Source organism: Ammospiza nelsoni, chromosome 12 (genome assembly GCF_027579445.1).
Source record: "Ammospiza nelsoni isolate bAmmNel1 chromosome 12, bAmmNel1.pri, whole genome shotgun sequence".
Taxonomy (NCBI): Eukaryota; Metazoa; Chordata; class Aves; order Passeriformes; family Passerellidae; genus Ammospiza; species Ammospiza nelsoni.
The window spans coordinates 11,845,064-11,868,893 of record NC_080644.1 but is presented as its reverse complement, the minus strand read 5'-3'; the positions used below and the strand labels follow the sequence as shown (position 1 = coordinate 11,868,893).

The 23,830-nt window shown below is 43.5% G+C and overlaps 1 protein-coding gene across 4 annotated transcripts in view; it reads left to right on the top strand.

Annotated features, from left to right (window-relative positions):
• The first annotated feature begins 9,635 nt into the window (after positions 1–9,635).
• PTPRT (protein tyrosine phosphatase receptor type T) overlaps positions 9,636–23,830 on the top strand; it is a 489,384-nt gene continuing 475,189 nt past the window's right edge. For all 4 annotated transcript variants that reach the window (XM_059480540.1, XM_059480539.1, XM_059480538.1 and 1 more), the window contains exon 1: positions 9,636–9,758. In XM_059480540.1, coding sequence (XP_059336523.1) covers positions 9,689–9,758 — 70 coding nt within the window. In that variant the 5' untranslated portion in view covers positions 9,636–9,688. The remainder of the gene's footprint in view (positions 9,759–23,830) is intronic.

Here is a 23,830-nt window from a genome sequence, read left to right as displayed (position 1 = left end):
CTTGGAGCACCCTAGCAGAGTGGAAAGTGTCCCTGCCCATGGCAAGGGGATTGAATGAGATGAGATTTAAGTTTCCTTCCAATCCAAACCATTCTGTGACTTTGGCCAGCTGTCAGCTATTGAGTTTTATTCCTAAAAGCTGAATTTAGGATAGCTATAGGAATTCAATGGGCAATACAGGCTTGCACAGGAAGGCCATTCCTTGCTGTAGGATATCTTGCATCTGCTGATGGTGCTGACTATGGCAAACCCAGATTAGAGCCTGCAGGAGAACATTAATGGGAAAAGAGAAATATGAGCAGTCCTTGCCTCCACCCCCCAGGCTTTGGGTGTGTTTTGGTCCAAGAGGCCCAAGGAGTTTGCCACTGGAACGGCAGGGCCAGGGGGTTGGTGAACTTGGCTTTGTGGGAGGTTTTGGGCTCCTGAATAGGGAAGATGAAGAACCACCATGTGGGAAATGTAGAGATGTCACAATATGACACAAAATGAACGACACTCACACACTGAGATGTCTAAGGTAAAACATGCTTATTTCTGGATTTTGATATTTCTAGAATTCCAAAAGGGGCCATGGATTGGAGGATGAATTTGCCGCCTCTCCAGCCACACTGGTCAAACCAACAGTCCATCAATTGTCTCCTCCTCCAGAAAGGAATGCAAAACAATCATTATTTACATGAAAAGTGTGTGAGAAACTGCATTACAGAATGTAAACATCAGAAGGCTTAGAGGAACTTTAGAAGAACAGGGTGACATAGAGGGGAGGCCTTGCACCCTTGTCCAAGTCTTGAAGAGGTCTACAAATGTTAATTGTTCACCTAAACGCCTTTAGATGGACTGTGCCGTGGGATGGGATGTCAAAGGAGGAGGGAAAGTTGAATTAAATAGTGAAGGAATGGCTGTTCCAAGAATATTAATAGGCTGGGGTTGTGTTTGCTGCAGGCCCTTTGTCCCAAACACCACCTTGACCTGAGGAGGAGATTGCTCCTTTGCTTCCCAAGCTGCTGAAGCTCTGCTCTGTGACTCTGTGTTCCTGCATCCTCTGCTAATGACTGTTAATGACACAGCACTGAGAGCAAAATATGGCCTTAATGAACCCTGATGAATGGCTATGTCTTAAAGAGGAATTAAGTGATATTTTTTTTGGGGGGGGAGAGTGAAGATACATTAATTCTAATTACTTTTATTTTATGGCACTCTATATTTTCCAAATAACTGATAAAGTTTATGCTTGGCTGTAACACTGCAGCAAATTCCTAACCAAAAAATATTTGCTATCGTTATGTTAGCTTATAAATCTCCCTGTAGATTTTATTAGATAAGCTTCATGAGCAATCCATTAAAAATGGGAGTTGTGGAATTTGCAAGTTTTCCATGGAGTTTACTTGAAAACATCCACCTTTTCCTGAATGAGGAGAGCAAAATGGATGTGACTCTTTAGTCACAAGTCCTTGGCACATTGCAGGGGCTGGTGCTCTGTGTGCTGTGCAGGAAGAAGGAAGGCTTCCACCTCCTGCCAGTGCTCAGCTGCTTCCTTTATTTGGACTTAAATCCGCTGGTACAGCTCAGAGAAAATAAGGGGACAATTTATGGTTTACTCTGAGCTAATGCACGTTGCCATAAATTTTAACACAACTGGTTTACTTTTAAAATAATTCCCAATGTTCTAGGCCTCTTAGACTTCCTAGAGAAGCTGCAATCACAGAATTTCTGAGGCTGGAAGTGACCTTTAAAGGTCATTAAGTCCAACTGTGTCAATATAGCAGCAGCACCACGTTCAGCTAATCCCCATCCTCAGTGCCACATCCACAGGGGTTTTGGAGCATTTGCAGGGATGGTGATTCCCCACTTCCTGGGCAGCCCATTCCAATGCCTGCCCACCCAATCTATGCAGAAATTCTTCCTACTTATCTCTACTTTGTACTTTTGGGGTACATCCATGTAGTGACAGGTTCTGATTTTCTATCTGCAAACTAAAAGTGAAAAACTTGCTGTGGGTTCACACGTGTATGAAGTGCTGAATTCTTCTGCCTTCTCCTTTCTGACAAACTGTGATTTCCAAAGTTTTACAAGCTGGAGTGGTTGAGACAACTCTGTCTGCCATTTTTCATGGATTAACCTAAATGGATTATACTCTTGTTCAGTTTTGTTTAGGTTTTTTATTGGGTTTTTTTGTGTTTTGTTTTTTTTCTGGTGGGGGGGATTGGGTTTTTTTGGTCTTTTTTTGTTTTTTTTTTTTGGGGGGGGGTTTATTTGTTTAGGTTTTAATAGGTTTTTAGGTTGTTTCTTGGGGTTTTTTTGTTTTATTTTGTTTTCCTTTTTGTGTTTTTTTGGGGGGGCATTGGGGTTTTGGCATTTTTAGGGTTTTTTGTTGGGTTTTTTGTTTGGTTTTTTTGTCGAGGGTTTTTGTTTTGTGTGTGTTTGTTTGTTTTTTGGTTTTTATTTTTTTTAAATTTTATTTTTTGGGTTTCTTTTTTTGTGAAATGTACCTTGTAGAACTTTACCTTCCAAGTCAGGATCCTGCAGTTTCTGGGAAGGAAGACAGAGCGAGGCAGCAGAAGTGTCTGTGATTTGTCATATTGCCCTTGATGTATGTGGGGAAAAGTTTACTTTCAGTTATGCTAGCTGGAGTTTAACTTGTCATGGTTGTTTATTCTTCCTTCTACCTTAAAAAAAAAAGAAATCAAGAGATTTTTGAAAGTTTTCAGAATTCATGCTATTGCCTGCTACACAAACTGGGCTTAGAGTAATCTTTAACTGGAATGCTCCCTTCTTTGTAGCTGTCAAACACAGTAGCTGTTTCTGAATCCCAACAGACACAAAGATAGAATATCACTTTCAGATGTTTTGCTGAGGTTTCCTATTGCAAGAGGAATTTCTGAGTAGTGTGAGTTGGGGACAAATTCATGTCCCCTGCCTGGAGGAGCTGCCCTGTTCCTTGTGGCTGATGGTCCTTAGTTCCCCTTTCACTGGCAGCATCCTCTGAAAAGCTGTGCATAACACCTCCTTGATGATGCAAATGTCTTCCAGATCCCCACTTCAGTGTTAATTTGGGTTACTTTTATATCAAACAAAACTTGCATGGAAGCTTTCAATGAGAAAAGTGAGCAGCATCAAGCACTAGAACTTGAGATGTGTCATGGTACATGGTGGAAGGTGGGTAAAAGAGGAGTTTTACCTGCTCAGTGAACCCAGAGGGGGAATTTTGGGAATCCATAAAATCAGAGGATTTTGGGAAAGCTGCAAAAGAGACAGCAGAACTGTGATTAGAGCTAAACAGCAGCCATGAGATAGGTCAGCAGAAAACTTATTTAAAAAGTCAAAAGTAAGGACAAATAGAACAATAGTCTGTGTATTCACACTTGTCTAGAATAGCTCTCTAAGCTGCAGAAAAGTTTATCTAGTGAGATATTAGGAAGTTTGAAGCTTAATAATGGAGCTCTGTGCATTGTGCTTTAAGGCACACAAGCAGGTATTGTATTTGAAATAAGCAGCATTGTTTAACCAAAGGTACCTGTGCTTATAGTGGTTGGATAGAACTACTGTCAATGTGCTTTTGCTTTGTGTGATTGGTCAAAAAACTTATAAAGTGAGTTGTAACATTCAGTTCTTTGTCTGCTGCCTGGGATGTGAGCTGGTGGCATCTTCCCACTGTCATAACCATGGAATGAGGCTGATGCTGGAAAATCAAACAGCTCAAGGCACGTTCCACAGCAGTCCTGTCCTGTTTGTGATTTGTACAGAGCCCCCATCCAGAAATAGGTACATGATGGAACTTGGGTAAAACAGGAGTTTTACCTGCTCGGTGCTTTGGAAACAGTTAAAAAGGATAGGATTAGTGGTGAAATATTCCGTGCAGGGAAATGCACTCGAGGTCTCAGTGAGTCAGAAGGTGGCAGCAATGACACTGACATCCCTCTGTTGTGCTTTGCCTTGACAATAACTTACAGCTGGCACTGCAAGAACTGCAAACTTTGGATAATGCTGAAGAGCTCAGAGGGATCTTTAAAATATTGAATAAAAATAAAAGGTTGGCTAAGCAATCTGTCTGTGCCCAGCCTGTCCCCTCATGGAACAGCACAGTACAAACTCTGCACCAGCTATTCCTGCTGCTCAGAAAATCCTCTCCAAGGCCTGCTGTGGATCTGCAGTGCTGCTGGCCCAAGCTCCCTTTAGGCTGGCTCTGATTTCTCTGTCCCTGCCATCTCAGGCTGCACATGAGAGCTTTCCCCACTGAGCACAATCAGGTGTTTTCCAGAGGGAATATCCCCTCTCCCAGGGCAGGTTCCACCCACCCTGAGCCTGCAGCCAGCACCAGGAGCCAGGTGCTGCCCCTTCTGCTCTTCTGCCAGCTGTAGTGAAGCAAAGCCAGGCAATCTATACCTTGGGTGTGACAGCTGTCTCTGGAACTTCATTAACTGTGATCCATAAATTCAGCTACACCCATGGAAAGTTGTGCTTTCTTTTAGAAAGATGCTTATCAGGGTCCTCTGACTCTTATTCTATTATATGGGAAGATAAAGTTTAAATTCAAGATTTGCTGCTAATGAAGAGCAACTGCTGGGCTGTTTGACATTTTTAGACTGTTTTGATGTTGCCTCCTTGCTGTACCTTTCTATTTACATGTGTGTGCCTATGGTATTAATAGATTGCTTTTCCACAATCCAGCATTGTTAAAATAAACTGCTGGATCCAGGGCCTTTTAGCATTTCCCAGAAGGTGTCATTGTGCTCATGTCTAAAGGTGAACTTGTATTTCTGAATAATTGATGGCTGGTAGTTAATTTCTTTATCTTCAGAAAGGAAGAAACTTATTAATGAGGATAATGCATGAGAGATCAATGCCAATGTGTGTGACATCGATTAATGATTTCAACTTGTAACCAGGTTGGAAAAAGCAGCTGGGCTCTGTATTTGAGCACATAATTATCTGTAATTGTGCTGATTACTTGGGGGGAGTGGGAAAACAGATAAGGCACCACTTACAGGGTACAGAGCACTGGGCAGAGGTTTTCTCCCTGGTACACACTGAGCTGGGTTATCATTAACTCCTCAGTGGTGAAGTTTATGCACAGATGTGGTGTGTGGGTTTATTTTTCCTGTGGTGATGGCATGTCTGGATGTGCACATATATATCTGTAAAAATGGATTAATCTGCACAAAGAAGTGAAACTAGTACTAGAGAGACAGTTTGTTTCTAATAATAAAAAATTGTAATCAGGAAGGCAGATGGTGAAGTTGCAAATGGTATCAGGAGAATGACCTGAGGAGTTAAGTTTCCTTTCTTTAACACCATGACAACAAAAGCTCAACAGATCATATTCCAGGCCCAAACTTTCAGTGCATAATATAAGGAAGTGGAAACTTTTAATCCATCCATCGAAGTTTACCTAAAACTTTCACCCATCAATCCTGTTTTTTAACCAGGATGCTGCCTAATAGGCAGCTCTGTAATGAGAGCTGTAAGTTGTGTGAGTATTTATTTCTAAGTACATATTTACTGCTTGCCTCAGGGGAGAAAAGAGAGTTTGCTGTGTTGAGCTGACTGATCTTGGTGTGTATTGAGCTTGTCAAAGCTGAGGTTCTCTCTAAGCATCCAGTGGTGTGTGGGATTAAGCTTCTCCTGTACCTCCAGGACTCTGCCTAGAGCCAGGCTTGAGTGAGAGCTGTGTTTTGGGGACCTGTGCACCCTCAAAGAATCCTGTAGAACTGCAAAAAGACGTTTTCCTCCCCTTCAAAAACAGCCCATGGGCTGTGGAGTACTCACTTCCAGGCAGAGGAGCTGTGGTGTCTCAGCAGAGGCAGCCTGGCTGTGGTCTGTGAGTCAGCTCTCTGCTGGAGCTGAGATGCTGTGCACACTGCAGGGGACTGGAGGAGTTCCTCCAACTTCCCTTTCTAGCCTGGTAGTAGGATTGGGTATTTACATACTAACTTTTTTGTTAAACACTTCACAAACATACCTATTGCTTCAGTTTTGTGAGCTGACTGTGTTTAATGTGTTTCCTTGATTAAATGCATCAGCTGTCCTAATGTGACAGTGCCTTCAGTTGTTTAGCACTTCATTGGCCCCACCACAAATGGTACAGATTGTCCCTGGAAACCAAAGAATTACTTTTTTTTGGTCTCATCTGACCCAGTAAAGGAACAGTTTTACAGAGTCAAGAAGCCTCAAGCAACAAGCTCAAGAAATCTTCAGAGTATGTCAATGTTGTCTTTTTTAAAGCCACTTGAGAGTTATTAGTAACAGCAAAATCAGCTGTGGTGTTGTACACCAGGATGAGATCAGACTTAGAACTTTTCTTTACCATTTTCAGTAAATAATACCATGTAATACATACTAGCCTTGAAATGTAGAAGTCTAACAAATTCTTTTGTAGGGGTTTTAATTCTTCATGCCAGCTCCAAAGCCACCTATTATAAAAGCTTTTGTGTGCATCACTGCTTTGTGAACGCCTGAGTTGTAGAGCACAACTTGTCCCTGTCTTGCTTGATGGTTTATGAACCAACATTATGGCTCTGTTTGAATTTCAGGAGCTCCCTTAGCTGTAAATGAGTTATACTGATGGCTTGGCTCTTTATTTTTAAATTACACATTCCTTATCTGCAGCATGTTTTCTCATTTCCCTTCTCCAGCCTTACAACTTCTTTTAATAGCTGGATTTCATCCCACCACTATATATCTAGTCCTCAAAGATGTTGTTGTTGTCTGGAAGACTATTTCAATCCTCCTGGGTTACAAATATCTATTGACTTTGCCATTAACTGAAATAATTTCAGACTTTGGGATTTTGTGCTTACATCTGCCTAATTTTAATTTATCATGTTCTTGCTGCAGTCATCCTGCATCTTATATTTTTTGTTTTCCTTTCTTACAAGACTTTCTGAGTTCAGACAATCCTCCATAAAGTTTTAGCCTGATTTTAGTCCAGTCTAATGTTTGCCTTTGCACTATTTGATGTCCAAGACAGTTGTCTCTTGTCAGTTTTTTCCTAGATTCTTGTAGGCAATTTATTTCTAACCTTTCTTCTCTATCCAGATTTTCCCTTCCACCCTTCTTCACCTTGCTTATGATGCAGAATTCTTAGTTTGAAAAGCTGCGCTGTAAGAAGTATTGTTTCTCTCCTTTTCACTCCCTGAGCTCCTTGGACCTCAGGAAGTCACTTAGTTTACCAATTTTTTTTGTCATTCTGAACATGAATGCCAGACTTGCTTCTGTTTCTTCCCTTTTCTTCAGTTAATATGAAAACAACTTTATTTAGAGTTTGTTTTTACAGCTGTTCTTTGCTGCTGTTTTATTAATTTCTTACCAGCACCATCCCTGTGTTTCAAGACTTTGTTCTTATTGCCCAGGCAATTTGCACTGATCTAAGAATTATTATATATTATTATTCCAGTGGTTTCTATGTCTGCTGTGCTGGCTGGATCCTTTCTGCTGCCTAGCAGATTATTTAGTGAGGAGGTTTTCTTGTTGTTGTTCTGTTCTCTTTTCTCCCTTCATCTACAATTGTACTGGTTTGTGATTGTCCTTGTACTGAATGAAAGATAGAGGTGTGCCTTAATTCCTGAGGTGATGCTGACACCTAAAGAGAGGGTCACACATCACTGACTGGAGGGGTTTTAGGGCTGGGCATAGGATTGGTTCCCAGCGAAGCTGTGGCTGCCCCTGATCCCTGGAAGTGTCTGAGGCCAGGCTTGAAGCACCCTGGGACAGTGGAAGGTGTCCCTGCCCATGGCAGGGGTGGCACTGGATGGTCTGTAAGGCCCTTCCAACACAAACCTTTCTCTGTTGAGGTACAGGGACCTCTCAAGCTCATTTCTGGCTCAGGCTGTGAACAGCTGAGGGGGAGTATTTGCTGTCTAACATGCTGATGCTGTCTCTGTTGGTTCCCAGGGTGGTGCTCTTGCAGTGAAGGACTGCAATGTGCAATTTTTCAGTGGTTACTACAGAACCATAGCATAGTTCAGGTTGAAAAAGACCTTTAAGATCATTGAGCCAGCAGTGCCAAGCACACCACCAACCCATAACCCAAATGCCACATCCACCTGCCTTCTAAATCTCCCCAAGCCAACCTCTTCCAGTGCTTGACCACTCTTTCAGTGAAGAAATTTCTGATTATCCCACCAGGCTGAGTCCTGAGGACATCACAGCCCCTAACAAACTTCCATCCTCTGTGGGATTCACATTCTCTGGACCTGAGAGAGAGGCAGAGAAAAGAATGATCAAAACAATCCTTATCTCATTTGCTGCTCCTGTGTTGTGCCACAGCACAATGCAATGTGGAGAGTGTTTACCCACAGTGATGGTGTTTTGTTTCCTTGGCCTGCCAGGGCCAGATGTGTGCAGACTGTGGGTCAGCAGGCAGTCATGAGATTCTGGGCAGGTGAGTTGGGTGCTTGTGCAGATTCAGTTTAGATGTAATGTATTATAGTGTAATATAATATAGACTAATATAGTATAATAAAGTAATTAATTAGCCTTCTGGTATCAGTGAAGTCAGATGCATCACTTCTCCCGGACGTCGGGCAAAAATATCACCGGTACTACTCCCGTAATTCCAAGTGTCCGGCGCTCTCGTAGTACTTAAAACGAATCGCCAGGCGCTTGTTTCAAACACAGAGCGGTGCTTGGGAGGGGGAGCGCTGCCCGTGCCCGGGGCAGCCCCGGGAGCGCCGCAGCCGCCGCCGGTCCAACACCGCCCCCTTCGGGCCCGGCAGCGCCGGAACCACAGCGGGGCCGGGCGGGGAGCAGCGGGAAGGGAGCGGGGCCGGGCGGGAGCGGGGCTCGGCTGCCACCGGCAGTGCCAGCCCGCCTGCCCCGCTGCAATCCCCGGCCGCACAGGTGCTCTGTCCGGGTGCTCACTCCTCTCCTTTTCCTGTGCGAATCCAGCCCAGGTGACTGATCCAGACTGATCAGTCCTATTCAAGGCCTTAGGTGTTCCACCCCCCCCCCCCCCCCCCATCCCCCTTCCCACTTTCTCCCTTATCATTTTGGGTCAAGAAGTTACCTGTGGACAGCGATTCTTAGAATTGCACCCGGAATCGTCTCCCTGCCTGTGCGTGAGCCCTAGGAGGGAGTGCGCAGGGCGCGGTGTGCCTCGCTGTTCAGCAGTGAACTCCCGAAAGTAAAGTGAATAAGGATGCAAATGACTATTTTCAGCTGTAGGTGCCCGTGAGCTGCTCGTAGCAGCCGCTCCATCAAACAGCAAGGCTCGGGGGGTGGTGGAGGGGTGCCTATCTCCTCCTTGGCTCCAGCAGAGGGTCGCTCCCTCCATCCCATCCCATCCCCGCGCCGCTGCCGGCCCCAATCCCACCCCCAATCCCAGCCCTCCGTTTAACGCCAGCCCCTCGCTGCCAGGGCAGTGGCAGCAAACCTGCCTGCGCCGCGCGATGCTGCGCTCCAGCCGCTACCGCGGGGCGCTGTGCGAGCGATCGCCCGGCCTTGAATAAAGCACCGAGCACCCCCAAAGCCGCGCTCCTCTCGGCAGCGAGCGGCTCCCCGGGGGGCAGCGGGGCGCGGCTGGCGCTGGGCTCGGCTCGGGGGGCACCTCCAGCCCGCCCCCCGCCGCTCCGAGCGCCCCGCGGCTCCGGCTGCCGGGGCCGCCGCCGCGCACGGCCACCAATGCGGGGGATAGCGGCGGGCACGCAGCGGCTCCGCGGCAGCGCGGAGGGCAGGTGAACTCCGGGGAAGGATGACCGGCGTGGCCGCGATCGTCTTTTTCCTGCAGCTCTTACACAGGGCGGACGGCCAGGTTTTCCCAGGTGAGTGATGCCCCCGCTCCTGCATCCCTCGGGTGGCTCTCCCGGCAGCCCGAACTCCGCGCCTCCAGCCCCGCGGCCTCGCAGGGAGCTCCCGGTGCCATCCCGGGGATGGAGGCGCCTCGGAAGGCGCTGGCCAGCGGCAGCGAGCAGCCTCGGTACCCGCCGGTACCCGGGATGCGAGGGGCTCTGCCCCGCCGGGGCTGGGGCCGGGGAGGGCTCGCTCCTGCCGAAGTTGCGTGTGGCAAGAGGTGACAGCGTCGCCTTTATGGCAGCGTCGCCTTTATTGTGGGATTCGCCACACGCGAGGCGGTTTTTGGTGGTTTGCGAGCCCCAGGCAGGAGTTGGCTCCTGCGGGATGTGGAGCCGCTGCCTTTCCCTCCGGCCAGGGGAAGGGGTCTGGGCTTGCCCTGGGAAGTTTAGTGGCAGCTGTTTGAGCACTTGCATGTTACAGCTCCAGGAACTTTCTCGGGGGGCTCCTTCCCAATTGTCACTTTGTCTGTCGCTGATGTTTAGGAGTACTTTGCTCCCTGGCATGTGTACAGTAATAGTAGCCGGCTATTTTCCCACTCCTACGAGTTCCTTTAGGCATAGTTTGAATGACTTGAAGATGACAGGTGCTTATAGAGCTAGCTTTCTCCTCCTGTGCTATTTTATAGGTAATCCAAAGCTTTCTTCTCTCTTGTTTTTATCCTGGATCTTGCAATACATTCATTTTCTCACTGCAGTTTGTGCTTATACCAAAAGATAAGCAGTAATAGCTTTCTTCTCTCTTGACTTAGGGAAAAAAAAGTATTTTAAAACTATCTGTATGTTTAAGACGACTAAAATTTCCCTGTGTTATGTTGCTTAACTAAATAGGGATACATGTCCTTGACTTGGGCGTGCTGGAGGCACGAAACTAAGTTGAGTTCGTCTCAAACACAAGAAGGTTTTTGTGACTCGAAGCAGCGGCTCGGGTGACTGTGTCTCGCCGTTTTAGAGCAGCAGCAGTGGCGTGTCGGGGATGCTGAGCTCCGTGCCCACCTTCCCCCGAACCCCTGGGCTCAGGGACGGGGCTGGCTGGAGGTGCTGTCACCAACCCGGCTGCCTCTGACACCACCGGGATCGTGTGTACATTGCTAGGCAACTGCACAAAGCACAGATTTATTAGAGAGGCTGGGAGATCTAACCTAGTTAAATAACTGCTTCCTTGAGTAAGCAATATGTGGAGCTATTTATTTCCCCCCTCCCTTCTTTTCTCTCCCTTCCAACTGTTTTTCGTGTTCTTGACACTTGCCATATCAATTGTGATTAGATCCCGGGCTTTTGATGAATCATTTAGCCAGATGCTTGGCTAAATGAAGAAGAGTGTTCTGGGAAAATAGCAAAGTTTTAAGGGGGCAGAAGGCACTTTGTATTTGAGGGAGATAATGTAATATGAGCTAAACGCATGAAGATTTAACATATTTCAATTATTTTTAGGAAAGCCATGAAATATTTTAATTATCAGTTCAGTGGAAATAGTAACTGTGAGGGTTTTAAAAAAATTATTAGAATCCCCTTCTCCCTCCTATTTGAGTGTGCATCCTGCCATGCAAAGTAAGAGGCACTGATTTTAATAACTGTTTCTGAGCTGCTTGTGGGACTGAAATGAGGAGAAAGCTTTCTACTCTTAAAATAAATATCTGCTGTGAAGTGTACCGGTCTGGACTGTGTCCCTGTAGGTGATTTTAAAAAATTTTTTGGAATGGTAAAAAGCAAAATTTTGCAGGTTCACTTTGTCCCTGAAAATTCCGTGAAGTTTGGAGTGGCTCCAGTTAATGTCATCGGTGTCTTTCCACGTCTTCCATCAGGTGGTGCTCTCTCCATAACTTTTAGGATGCAAATACCTCCCGTCTCCGATTATTTTTCAAAGACTACTGCGTTTATACAGCAGCCTTTTGTTAAACATCCCGAAAAATCGCTGTGCAAGTTGTTGGCTGTTATTATTTTTTTAAAACTTATTTTTCTTAAATGATCGCTGGACTAGGAAATAGGAAAGGCACAAGTCCAGAGGAAATGTAGTCAGTTCTTACCCGATTTGCACAGCTGCTGCTGCTTTGTGTTATTCCACACGTAAAATTAGGAATACTACAAAGAGACAGCAGAATGCTCTTGGTTTCTCCCTGGAATACCTCATTTCATCCTGAGGGAGCTGGCTACCACTCATTTCTTTATGTAATTTCTCCATCACTCTATTTATAACTCTTTCCCCCAGCAATTACTTCCCCTTCCCTGCAGTCTCTGTATTTGTTTGTAACTCAACATATGCTTTTCGACGTTCTAAACTTTTTGTCAGCTTTAGGGTCAGCTGCTAATTTAAATGCTTTACTTTTCCGTGCCAGACACAGAGGCAGCACCAGGTAATGATAGCAGTACCCAGTTCTTTCAGGATTTTGGGGCAGCATTGCTTACAGGGAAGTTTTCCTGAAAGTCCGTGTGCGTTTTTTCTCCCACCAGAACATGTGGGGTATTCCTGCAGTTGCCGCACACTTTGCTATTTTCTGTTTTGTGAGGATTTTTAACACAACAGGGGGGATAAATAGAGAGATTAAAGTCATTTGCAGCTGTGAAAAAGCATCCGGTGGGGAAAGTAGGACAGAGGGTTTACATGGGGGCTGTTGACCCGCACACCAGATTATTTAACACTTGTTTTTCTTCTGATGGCAGCGCTTAATTTAATTTCCCCCCTGTCCTGCTCCTTGCTTTGATGACAGAGCTTGAACCCTCCCAAGGGCCGCTGCCACATCGCGAACTTGCGGCAGCTGGGAGTTCATTACACAGGGCTCGTCCGGCCGGGAGAGAAGATGAAAAGGGAGCAAACTGCGAGGAAATTTTTTTGGGGAAGCCTTGATTTAGTAGGAGTTCATTTGCTGAGGTTTTGCTGTCAGTAAATTGGCGGTGAAAAACGGGCCTTTCTGAGCGAGCTGCTCTGTGTGGCAGTTGTTAACAATGCAGCCATTTAACTCAATAATCACTTTTCTCTCCCTCTGGGGAGCTGTTAGCGCCACAATTCCACTTTATTTTTATCCCCGGCTGGCTCGATTTGTTTTCTAATACATAAACAATTAATCCTAAGAAGGTGGTGTTGTGAAACTGCCTCTTTCGACAGCGGCAACGAAAGGTCACTGTGTGTATAAAGGCGTCTGTGAATCTCTGAGGGATAATCCTTCTCTTTTACAAATGCAGAGCCCTTTTTAACCATCCAAGTCCCTAAGCTCTGCTTCTCTTGTTTAATTGTACTTTTAAAGTCTGTTATGCTCTGCGTGCAGGCCCACGTGCTCCAGTTTTCATTAATATTACGGGAATGATTTGGGGCACTTACTGTAGAATATTAAAGTATATTTTTTTTTCAGAAGGCACCATCATCTGTTGCCATGGAAACCCGAATAGTAGTAAAGATGTAGGTCTGAGGCTTTGAACCTCGAAAGCCACGGACAAGGGTTGTTTCTTATAGGAACAATTACTTTTGTACATGAAATCCAGTTAAGTGGAGAGAAGAAAGAGAAATAAATTGATCTGTTCAGCATTGCTCTGACAATCCTCTTGAATAACGTTCAGTACAGAAGGATCAGTGTCTCTGATTCTCTCTATGTGTATGGTGTGGGTTTTTTAAAGCTCATTATTTATCATAATAGTTGTTTTATGCCTCGGGTAATTTTCATTGTGATTTTATAAGTGAGGTGCACAAATGTGTATTGGCAGGTATTGTTCTTTGCCTGAATGGGAAATACTGACTGTACAATGGAGAGGTGTGCATTGGAACTTAAATATTTTGGCAACAGGCAAATTTGAGACTGATTAAATGTGGCCCTAATTGAGAAAAAGAATAAAAATAGCAGATGTTGTCTGAAATCAACCTACCAAAATCTGATTGAATACATGGCTTTGCTCAGTGATGAGAGTGATAATACTTCTGCTTTCCCACAGAAATCCTGCAGCCTGGTTGACATCCCCAGAAACCCTTACGGTGTTTGGGTGATGAGCAGCAGGATGTGTGTGCGTGTGTGCATTGCTATATAAAGCCCTCTGTCTTTCTAGAGAGACATCCCTTAATTTTTTATGGAAACTGCTGCAGTCTGTTTCCTCGCTGTCTTGTAAGGCACAGATTAAAAATGTAACTGAGCTTCCAAAAAAATGCTTGTAGGAGCATCCATAGATGAGACTTCCCTTACATGAATTTGAAATAGCAGCAGCATGCAGGGGTCACCTGCTGCTGTGAACAAGTTGTAGTCCAGGTCTCCATCTGTGAAGCAGGAAACCTTCTGTGTCTCCCCTTGCCTCAGTAGCAGAGGGCTCCACTCCCCTGGGGAAGGGCTTGTGGGTTGCCATTCCTTGGCTCTGTGCTCATATTCTTGATAAGAAGGTGGTATATGGCTCTTGTGGTATTTCTGGAACGTTTTATGGAGCAGCATTACTTGGCTCATTGAAGCCAATGTATTTGGCCTGGAGTCACTTTTTTTATACCACTCACTGTTCCTAGTTTTCATATTTTTCTTTAGCTGGTGCTCTCCCCTGTTTGTGCTGGATGTACCTTCATTTAGGTGGTCCCTGCTTATTTTTGAGACATCCTTACCTACCTCTTACCCTGCCACCTTCCTGGCCTAGTGCTGTCCCTTACTCTGAATGCCATTCCAGGCAGAACCAGAGAAAAAGAGCAGGCACGCAAAAGTGGTGGATGTTGTTGATGGCATCAGTGAGGACTTCTCACAGCCTGGTCCTATTTTTCTGTGCACTTGTCATTACATAACAAAAAGGGTTCATTATTGTGAGCTCTAAAGATCATGCATCTTCATGGTAAAGGAGACAATTACTGTCTTAATCAGACTATGCATCATTTAATCAGTCCTGCTTGTTTTTTAATATCCAATAAATACATCCCATCTATCACTGCAGTTCAGAGATGTCAAATGCTTTGTAAACTGGATGGCAGGACATTGCACATTCCAGAGGAAAATGCTGATAAGAAAGAAATTTCAGCTAAAGAGAAGAAGGATCTCTGGAGAAGGAAAGCTGCTAAGGTGTTGTTCAATGCCCCAGTTAAAGATGATGTAATTCTAGGAAGTCCTGGTAAAACAGGACAAGAAACCCCAGGAAGAAAGAACCTACTTAGTGCTTGGTCTCCTTTGGTTATCTTGTTTTCTTTTAAGTAGTGCTTGTAAATCAATCCAAGGCCAGTTGCTTGATTCCTTTTCTCCAGCTGGATCCCCCTGGGACTGCAGCCTTGGGAATTCAAACCGACTTGGTGAATTCTGCTGCTGTTTGAAGCTGTGCTGCTCATGTAGCTGAAGAATGATTGAGCTGCTTATGAATTTTGGGAGGATGGGACCTGGCTCTTGTTCCTTGATATTTTTGAGTTCATCTCTGAGGAAGGCTGTGGGGTTTGACAGCTGATGATGTTGTGTGGGCACAGATCAGTGCTGCAGCCTGAGCGACCTCCGCTTACGCAAAGCTCTTTGTTCAGCCATGCTGCTCCCTTTGTGCTGGAAGTGCTCAAAGTGTCCCATATCTCATGTTTGCTTAGCTGAAACGGCTTCAGATCTGGCTTTGCAGAGGAAACAGAGTTTATCACTTTTTTTTTCCACATATATCCTTGTCAATCTCAGCTTCCTTCCTGGTAGTGACTGTGTTGAATCACTGGGAAGCAGCTCCTGGCTGTGAATTCAGCTGTGGAGTGAAGGAGGGCTGCTCCACTCTTCTCCTCTGCAATGCTGTAAAGAACAACAAAACCAGGAGTATTACCACTTCACCGCTTCAGCCAGAGTTTATCCATTTTTTTTGTTGTTGAAAATCAATCCTTCCCTCTTTTGAATTTCAGGAAAGTATCATTACCTGTGTGAGCAAAAGTAGGGCTTCAGGCTGTGCTGGGGATGTTTTATTGGAATATTTTGCTTTTGACTCCAGCATTGCTGAATTTGTTGCTGCTACCTTAATCTGAACATGTGTGAATCTTCTTCCCCTTATTACTGACTCAAAGATCAACCCTCAATAGCAGAGGGGAGAAAAGAAATCCTAAATAAGCAAATATACCAACTTTGAAGTGAGCTTTCAGGGTCTTTTATTTAATGGCAAAGTGTGGAGTCGGGGATGGTAGTGGTGCCACGTGGTTTTGTTTATTTGAGAAGATAATGATGATTTGTAGGAGTGAAAAGCAGTGTGTGATTGTGACCAACTAGTAGAAGTAGGGCACAAAGCAGGGGAGGAAGAAGGGAATTAAAGCAATCTGACTGCTCTATAATGGGCCTTTCTTCCTTTAGAAATGTTTACTGGAAGTGCAGCAGCATTTGCTGGATAAGCAGAAGAGCACTTCTGTCAGCAGGATGGGAAGCTGCTGAGCTTGATGGTTCGTTCCTCCAGAAAAGGGATTTGCTGTCAACATGTACCCACTTAGGTGGGGGCAGCCCAAATCTCATTCTGCATTCCTAGGTGGGAATTCAGTGCTCTAATGGGAACAGTTGCTGCTGAAAGTGTAAAGTGCGGTGTGTTTCTACCACAGTCAGTCATTTCTCAGGGAAATATTTTGTGGTTTTGATGTTTCTACAGAGATGTGTGGCTGAGAGGTAGATTAAAAAAAAAACCCAACCAGCTGAGGCAAGAGGCTATCTGTGTAACTCTGGTTATTCTTGGCTGGTACCAAGAATTTTTTACTAATTTGTTCTTAAGCACCAAAATAAACAATAATGAGCTATTTCTGGTGTTTTCCATTCACGTCCACCTGTTTAAAAGAGGTGAATATCTCTAAAAAGTCTGTTCTGGGCTTTCTCTGGTCTTTAGCTTGGGTGTGATTGTCAAGTGGCTGGGCAGAAGTGCTTGTGACCTTCTCATTGTTACCTTCTCATCCCAGAGAGGCAATTGCCACTTTTGCAATGGTACCAAGTCCTCTCCTAATGAGCCTCTTTAATAGAAACTCCTTTTCCCCTCCTAATTGTTTATTAAACCTGAAGGGATGGCTTTGTTGTGTGGTACCTTTGGAACCCTTGAAGAGCCAACTGCTAAATGCTTTAGAGGCACAAATTACTGGGGTTTTTGATATCCTGAAGAATGTTTTCTTTGCAGATGTATAAGGGAGAAACAGAAACCGCAGCAGCAACGTGAGCAGTGCCACAGTCAAGCAAGAAGGGTGGCAGCTCACAGGATCCTGGTGTTTGGTGGGGGTTAGTGATGGAGAGTGTGATGGGAAGGAGAATATGGTAAATTTATAGCAGTAGGAAGAGAAAGAGGAAAGGGGACTTTGCCAGAACAGAAACAGTGAAGAAGCAGACATAAAATAAAGCTCTGAAGCGGGCTGCTGGATGCTCTCAGGCTGGGAGGGTGGCTGGCACTGATAGAATCTCTCTTTCTTTAAGCTAAACGTCCACCAGAGTCATTGTGAGATAGCTCATGGCTGCAAACTTTGCTCCTTAGCCTGAAACATGGGATACAGCACCTAGCTCTTGTCTTTCATTCCACTGATATCTCCCTTCACAAACCAAACTGATGTGAATATTTAGAATTTACCAGCAGCCCATTCTAGGTTTGCTTAGAAAAGCATCTATTTATATGTTATATTTGCCAGTTGCTAGTATTTTGAGAGCCTTAACCATGCCAGCAGCAGTTCTCCCTGTTGCTCCTCCAGCTCAGCTGGTATCTCATAGTTCTGCTCGTGTGCTCACACTACAGTTGCACACTTGATTTCAGAAGTGGGAAGGAATAAGCATGTGAGAGGAAAAGCCTATCATATTTACACTCTGGCTGTCCCACAGTGGCTGATCAGTGTGGAATTCACGTTCGCTGGACATGATTTCTTTGCCCAGGTTTTGTCTCCTGAGAAGGTGAAGGGCACAGAGAGGCCTCAGAGAAAAGGAAAACAATTCTGATCTCATTTGCTTCTCCTGTGCTGTGCTCACATGTGGAATGTGTTTGGAGATTGTTTACCCACAGGTGATTGTTCCATTGCATTCTGCTGGGAGTTGTTTTCACTCTTTGGCCAGTCAGGGCCAAGCTGTGTCAGGGCTTTGGAGAGAGTCACCAGTTTTCATTATTATCTTTTTAGCATTCAGTCAGTATCCTTTCTGTATTCTTTAGTATAGTATAGTGTTCTTTAATATAATATAGTATAATAGCAATAAATTAATAAATAAATAGTATAAAGTAATAAATTAACTTTCTGAGAACATGGAGTCCTCCTCATCATTCCTTCCTTCATCACTGGCCCTACACTTACAATAGATCAGGATATTTTGGGTACCTCAGTGCCTCACTGGGCCTGGGTCAGAGCCTGTGCCAGACAGCCCAGATGTGCCTCAAACTGTGCAGCAGCCAACCCTAATTAAACATCCAGGAGCTATCACCCACCTGAATAAAACCAGTCACTCATCTTTGCCCCTTCCCTTCAAGATCTGGTTTTGAGCCTTTCACTTGAGACAGATTTTTTTTGTGTTGCATTGGCTGCACAGGGCACAATCAGCTGATGGATTTGACTTTCAGATGGGTGGCTGGAAGCTCCTGTGGTGTGCCTGCTGTGCCAGCACTGACTCATTCCCTCTCTGGAAGGTGCCCTGGGGCCTCTGCTGCTCTCCTGCCTGGCAAGGCAGGTACAGAGAGCAGGGCTGGAGGGCTGCCAGCATCCCCTGACTCCATGGCACAAACAGTGCATTTGGTCCTTACCAGGGATGCTGCATTGCACCCCCTATTTCCTTGTGGGAATTGAGAATTTACTTGTTTGTATAAATTAAATCTAGACCCACTTGTGATTTCATGTAAATCCAACCTGAATAATTATTTTGTTGAAAAAAGCTGCTCCAAACCAGCCACTTCCCCGCAGTTCTTGAGTTTCAAATATATTCCATCAGGGAGGATGAATCCGTGTGATCTAGTAAAAAATAATAGGTTTCCAAAAACAGAAAAAAAAAAATCTCATTTTAAAAGAGATTTTTTGCTATGCAAATGTTGTTCAAAACATTTCCCCAGCTTCCTGAATAAATTTTTTGTTGGTGATAGGGTTTCCTACGCAAACAGTAAATATTTTTATGATTAAAACATGGGAGATTGTGTATGTACTAACAGCTATCAGCACGTGGTAGGAATGATCAGAGAAGTGGAAAGCTTGGAAATAAACACAGTGTCTCTGTTGGCACAGGGATAACCCTGGAGAGTGCCAAGGCCAGAGCCTGCAAAAATAAGAAAGTATAATTAATTGTCCTTAAATGAACTTACCAAGCAAAAATAACCCTTTTAAAGTAAACACTCAACTTTGCATTTTTCATAATAAAGCTTTTCTATCTGCCAAAGATTTCCATGTTCTATAATGTGTTTATTAAGATTTCTGTGCATATTTATTGTGAAAAAAATTAACATACAGAGTACAGCTGCACTGGACATCTGCTTTACCCTTGCACTTTGATTTTCTAGTAATAATACAAAAGCATTTCTGATAATGGCTGGGAAGTAAAGTTTTGGAATGTTTATTGGTGATTTCTGAAGGTCACTTGGCAGTTGTCTATATTGAATCACTCCTGGGTTTTGGTATGATTATTTGGTGTAGGTTTTTTGATGGTGTGGGGTTTTTTTGTTTTGTTTTTGTTTTGTTTGTATTTTTAAAGAGGTTTTGCTTCCATGCTGATGAGCTGCTACTGCTAACAGAATGCCCAATAAATGAATGTTTCAGTGAAAGAAATATTAAATTTCCTTCTGTCCTTTAATGTAATTCCCAGTGGTCACTGACTTCAGGGTGACTTGCAGATGTTTAAAACATGAAACAGCAGCAGCATTAACAACAAATAAACCCCAAACTTGTATCATGCTGCTTGCCAAGTGTAATTCATGCTAGAATTGCTGCAGAAAATACAGGAGAGTATTTGGATTATCCACAAAGTTCTTCCTCATAGGGGATGACAAAAGGATCACTCATCACATTCAGACTTCTGATGCAATTTCTATTAAAACTGAGAACATTTAGAAGTAGTTCCTGTGTAAGTTTTGCTTGGTGATGGTAAACTTTCAAATTTTCAGTTCTTAAAAAAAAAGTCGGCATTGAGCGTCTCAAACAGAAATTTAGCAGAAATCCTGAGTAGTATTACAATGTAAATGCAGAGTGAAGGTATATACAAAGTGATTTTTGAGTGGAGGAGAGGAATCTGGGGGTGATTAATGCTGAGATTTTTGAGAGGACTGACTGGTAATTGGTGGCATATTTGCATCAAACTGAACGTGGGTTTGAAAAGCAGCAAATGCACTAAGGGCAGAATGTGCCACCTGCTGTGTTTGTATTTTAAAAAGTATATATCAGGATTTTTTTCTGCCTGGAATATTCTCCCTGAGCATCCTCTTATTTCCAGGGGTGACAAATTAACATATTGAGAGTACACACAAGTGACAGCAATTTCTCCTCTTTGAAGAGAGATTTACAGTATCTAAATCCATTTAATTTCTGCATCTCTAACTGAGAATGGAGCTGGGAAGGGGAGAGTACCTCAGAGGGAAGGAAGGGGAATAAGGGAGAAATATTTAATGTACAGTGAAAGGAATAGAATGAGATAAAAACAAGCAAATAATTACTTTGGGCATTATGAAAATCTTACTGCAGATCCATGAAGCTGTGGAATTGTGTCCCAGAGGAAATGGCGGGAACTCTGAGTCACTTTAATTTAGACAGGACAAAAAATTGAACAATCCACTGCAGGCTTTTTTTCCTCTAAAACTTCTGACTTTATTATAATGCTGTTGACGAGGGAACAGAAGAGGAGGTAGAGTGAGGAAAAAAAAAAGTGTGATGGTGCTGTATTTAGCATAAGTGATAACACATACTAATGCTCCTCTGCTGTTTCTTAATTAATCTGATTATCTGTGAAATATCAACAGCATCATGGTGAAGGCAAGATTGAATCATGTGCCCCTCCAAATCCCCCTCACCCCCAAATCTGCATTTACACCTTATCTAGCCTGGGGGCAAATAGTGAGTGTGGGATTTAAAAGCCCGACCAGCACAGCACCCCCCAAACAAACAACCAACCCCACAAAAAACCTCAGCCAAACCCCCCAAGCAAACAGAACAGCAGCCCAAACAAAACCCAATTAGAAGTGCAATCTATGATTTGTAGGTGCTGAAGAAGCACATAATGTACCAGTCAGAGAGAGGAGGAGTGTTAGGCATGTGATGCTTTATTTCTGTAGCAGAATTCCTGAGTGCTCGTGGGTGAATTGTTGGAGAGCTGAGGCAGGGGAGCATCAGCTCTTACCCTGGGGGGGCTGAGGTGGGACCCCAAAAAGGGCTTTAGGTGTCACATCACACCTGTGTGAGGGGTCCATGCAGGACCCTGAGCACCCTAAAAATCCCTGAGCTGCCAATGGGGAATGTGAAAAATGCATATTTTATGATTGGATTTTTGTAAATATTAAAATGAATATTATATGTGTTATGTTGGAAAGTTATGCTGTATTAATTTTCTTAAGTAGTGTGTTAAATATAGTTTTAGGTTATAACATAATGTTAAAATAGAAACTATGCTATTTTTTCAAGAGAGGATTTTTAAAGAGATACCTTTTTTAAAGAGAGGACTTCCAAGATAGCAGCCACAGGACACCTGAATTTTTCAGAGAAAGAGGATTTATTGCCCCATTATCAGAAGAAATGAACTTCTTCCTGCCTCACACAGTCCTGAAGATGCTGTGAGGATTCAGAGGAAGAAGCTGACGCTGCCCAGACAGAATCCTGTGTCTGAATGGAATTTCAGCATCATGTATGAGGTGTATGAATATGCAACAGGCTGTTGTTTTAAAGGGTCAATCCTCTGTTAACGTGGGTCCTTTTTCGGGCTTATTTTGCCCAGAAAGAGGTATCCAGACTGTCCATAACTCTTTGTTTCTATTGTCTCATATTGTCCTAATCCAAATTATCCAATTTTTTATTACTCTAATTATATTATTATTTCATAACCATTTAATTACTATTAAACATTTAACATTTTAAAAACAAGTGATTGGTGTTTTTCGCAGGGAACATCACATTATGTTAACGTGGGTTAATCCTCAATCTTTGAGTGCTTGAAAGGACAGGGTTGAACAAAGAGCTCTGAGATGGGGTGGTGAGTGTGTCTGAATGTTGGTGAAAGTCCAGAAATTCTATAGCTGTGGGGAAACCTGAGAGGAAATTAATAATTCTCTCTGTGGAGCTCAGTTTGCATAGTGTGCAGTAAATAATGCATGGACCCACGGAGCCAACAGTAAAAATAAAACAAAATATTGAGTAGCTGCCCCTCCAGTCAGGCCATCCATCTTTTGCATAAACAACTAAAGGTCCCTTGGCAGAAGTGTGTGCTCAGGTGATTTTTTCAGTCAAACCTGCAAGAGGATTGGCACAGGGTTTTGTGGATAACCTTCCACTAGTGCAGCTAAGACCCTTGGGAAAGCTTGATTATTTATTGATGTTAATATTTCTCTTTTCTTAGTGTGCCTCTGTGGCAGGGAAGCCCATCAGCTGAGTGGTCAGGAATTTGTGGGCTTCTCTTTTTGGCTGCATGAATGTACAAGGGGAGTTTGCTGCTCTCTGTAATTCTGCAATACCCTCAACTTTTTTGTATCATGCCAGAATTGATAAAGCAGGGATATAAACAGAAGTTTGGGGATTTGGGCAGAGTAAAATGCTGTTCCAGTCTAAACAATTTGTGGTTCTATGTAGTGAAAGAAGCTCTTGACAAGCCACAGGAATTTAAGGGAAGTGTGTTGGAATGAATAGATTTGCTTTTTGCTGTCACAGATTTAAATTCCACTGGCACCTAATTCATGCAGGAAGGCAGAGCTGTCACTTCTCAGGCTCTGTCTGTGTCAGGATGGTGACTTAGATAATTGCTCAGAACTAGATAGCACTGGAAATTTTTCTTTTATGACAATTCAGGACAAAATAGGAGCCTGAAAACTTAACCTGTATTTTATTGGTAGTGCATGTCCTCAGAGCTGTGCAGGCAGCTCCTGTGTGATCATGAAGGGCTGCCAGGAATTTTATTGTGGTTTAGACTTGCAAGGAGGCAGTTGGACTGCAATGAATTGGGATTTGAGCCTTTATGGGTTTGTTTAAATTTGTATTTTCTATGTGGTGCAAATACTTCTTGTTTGAACCAAAATCAGCATCATGTACACAATTAAGGTCACCCTGTGCTTCACTGGAGTATAGAATGCTGGGTGGGGAAATCAGTACTGTTGCAATTAAATGGAATCATTTGAATCCCATTAAAGACAAAAAGGAGGAGAGCAAACACTGTTATTTATCAGTCAACTTGAGGGAATTAATGTCTTCTGAAAATTAGCTTCAACCCTGTTTTTTTGCTATTGTTCTCAGCATTGATATTACCACAGAGTTAGAGAACAAATTATAATGAGTTTTTTCCAAACTTTCCTTTTTCTTTATGCCCTGAGGCTTCCAACCCATTTTCCTTACTCTGCTCTCTCCTTTTGCAAGGCATTTAGTGGCTGTTCATTCCTGCTGTGTTCCTGCAATGCCCATGCATGTTAAATGATATTCTAGGAATTTATAGTGGCACAGCAGCAGGTGTTTATCTGTGTGCTCATAGGATGTGCCCAGTAAATCTGCACATCTCTTTCTGTTCTGATGCTGTCAGGGTGACTGGAGTTATTTAGGAAACCTCTAGATTTTCCTCTGTGACAATTCTGTTAAGAGAAGTAAAAAGGTTAAAAAGATAGCAGTGGTTAAAAATGTGAAAAACGCCAATCACTTGTTTTTAAAATTTTAAATGTTTAATAGTAATAAAATGGTTACAAAAATAGTAATACAATTAGAGTAATAATAATTTGGACAAATTGAATTAAGACAATATGAGACAATAGACACAAAGAGTTATGGACAGTCCAGGTAACTTTTCTGGGCAGCAGGAGCCCGAAAAAGGCCCCACGTTAACAGAGGATTAACCCTTAAAAACAACAGCCTGTTGCATATTCATACACCTCATACATGATGCATAAATTCCATTCAAACACCGGATTCTGTCTGGTCAGTGTCAGCTTCTTCCTCTGAATCCTAACAGCACCTTCAAGGTGGGAAGAAGTTAATTTCTTCTGATAAT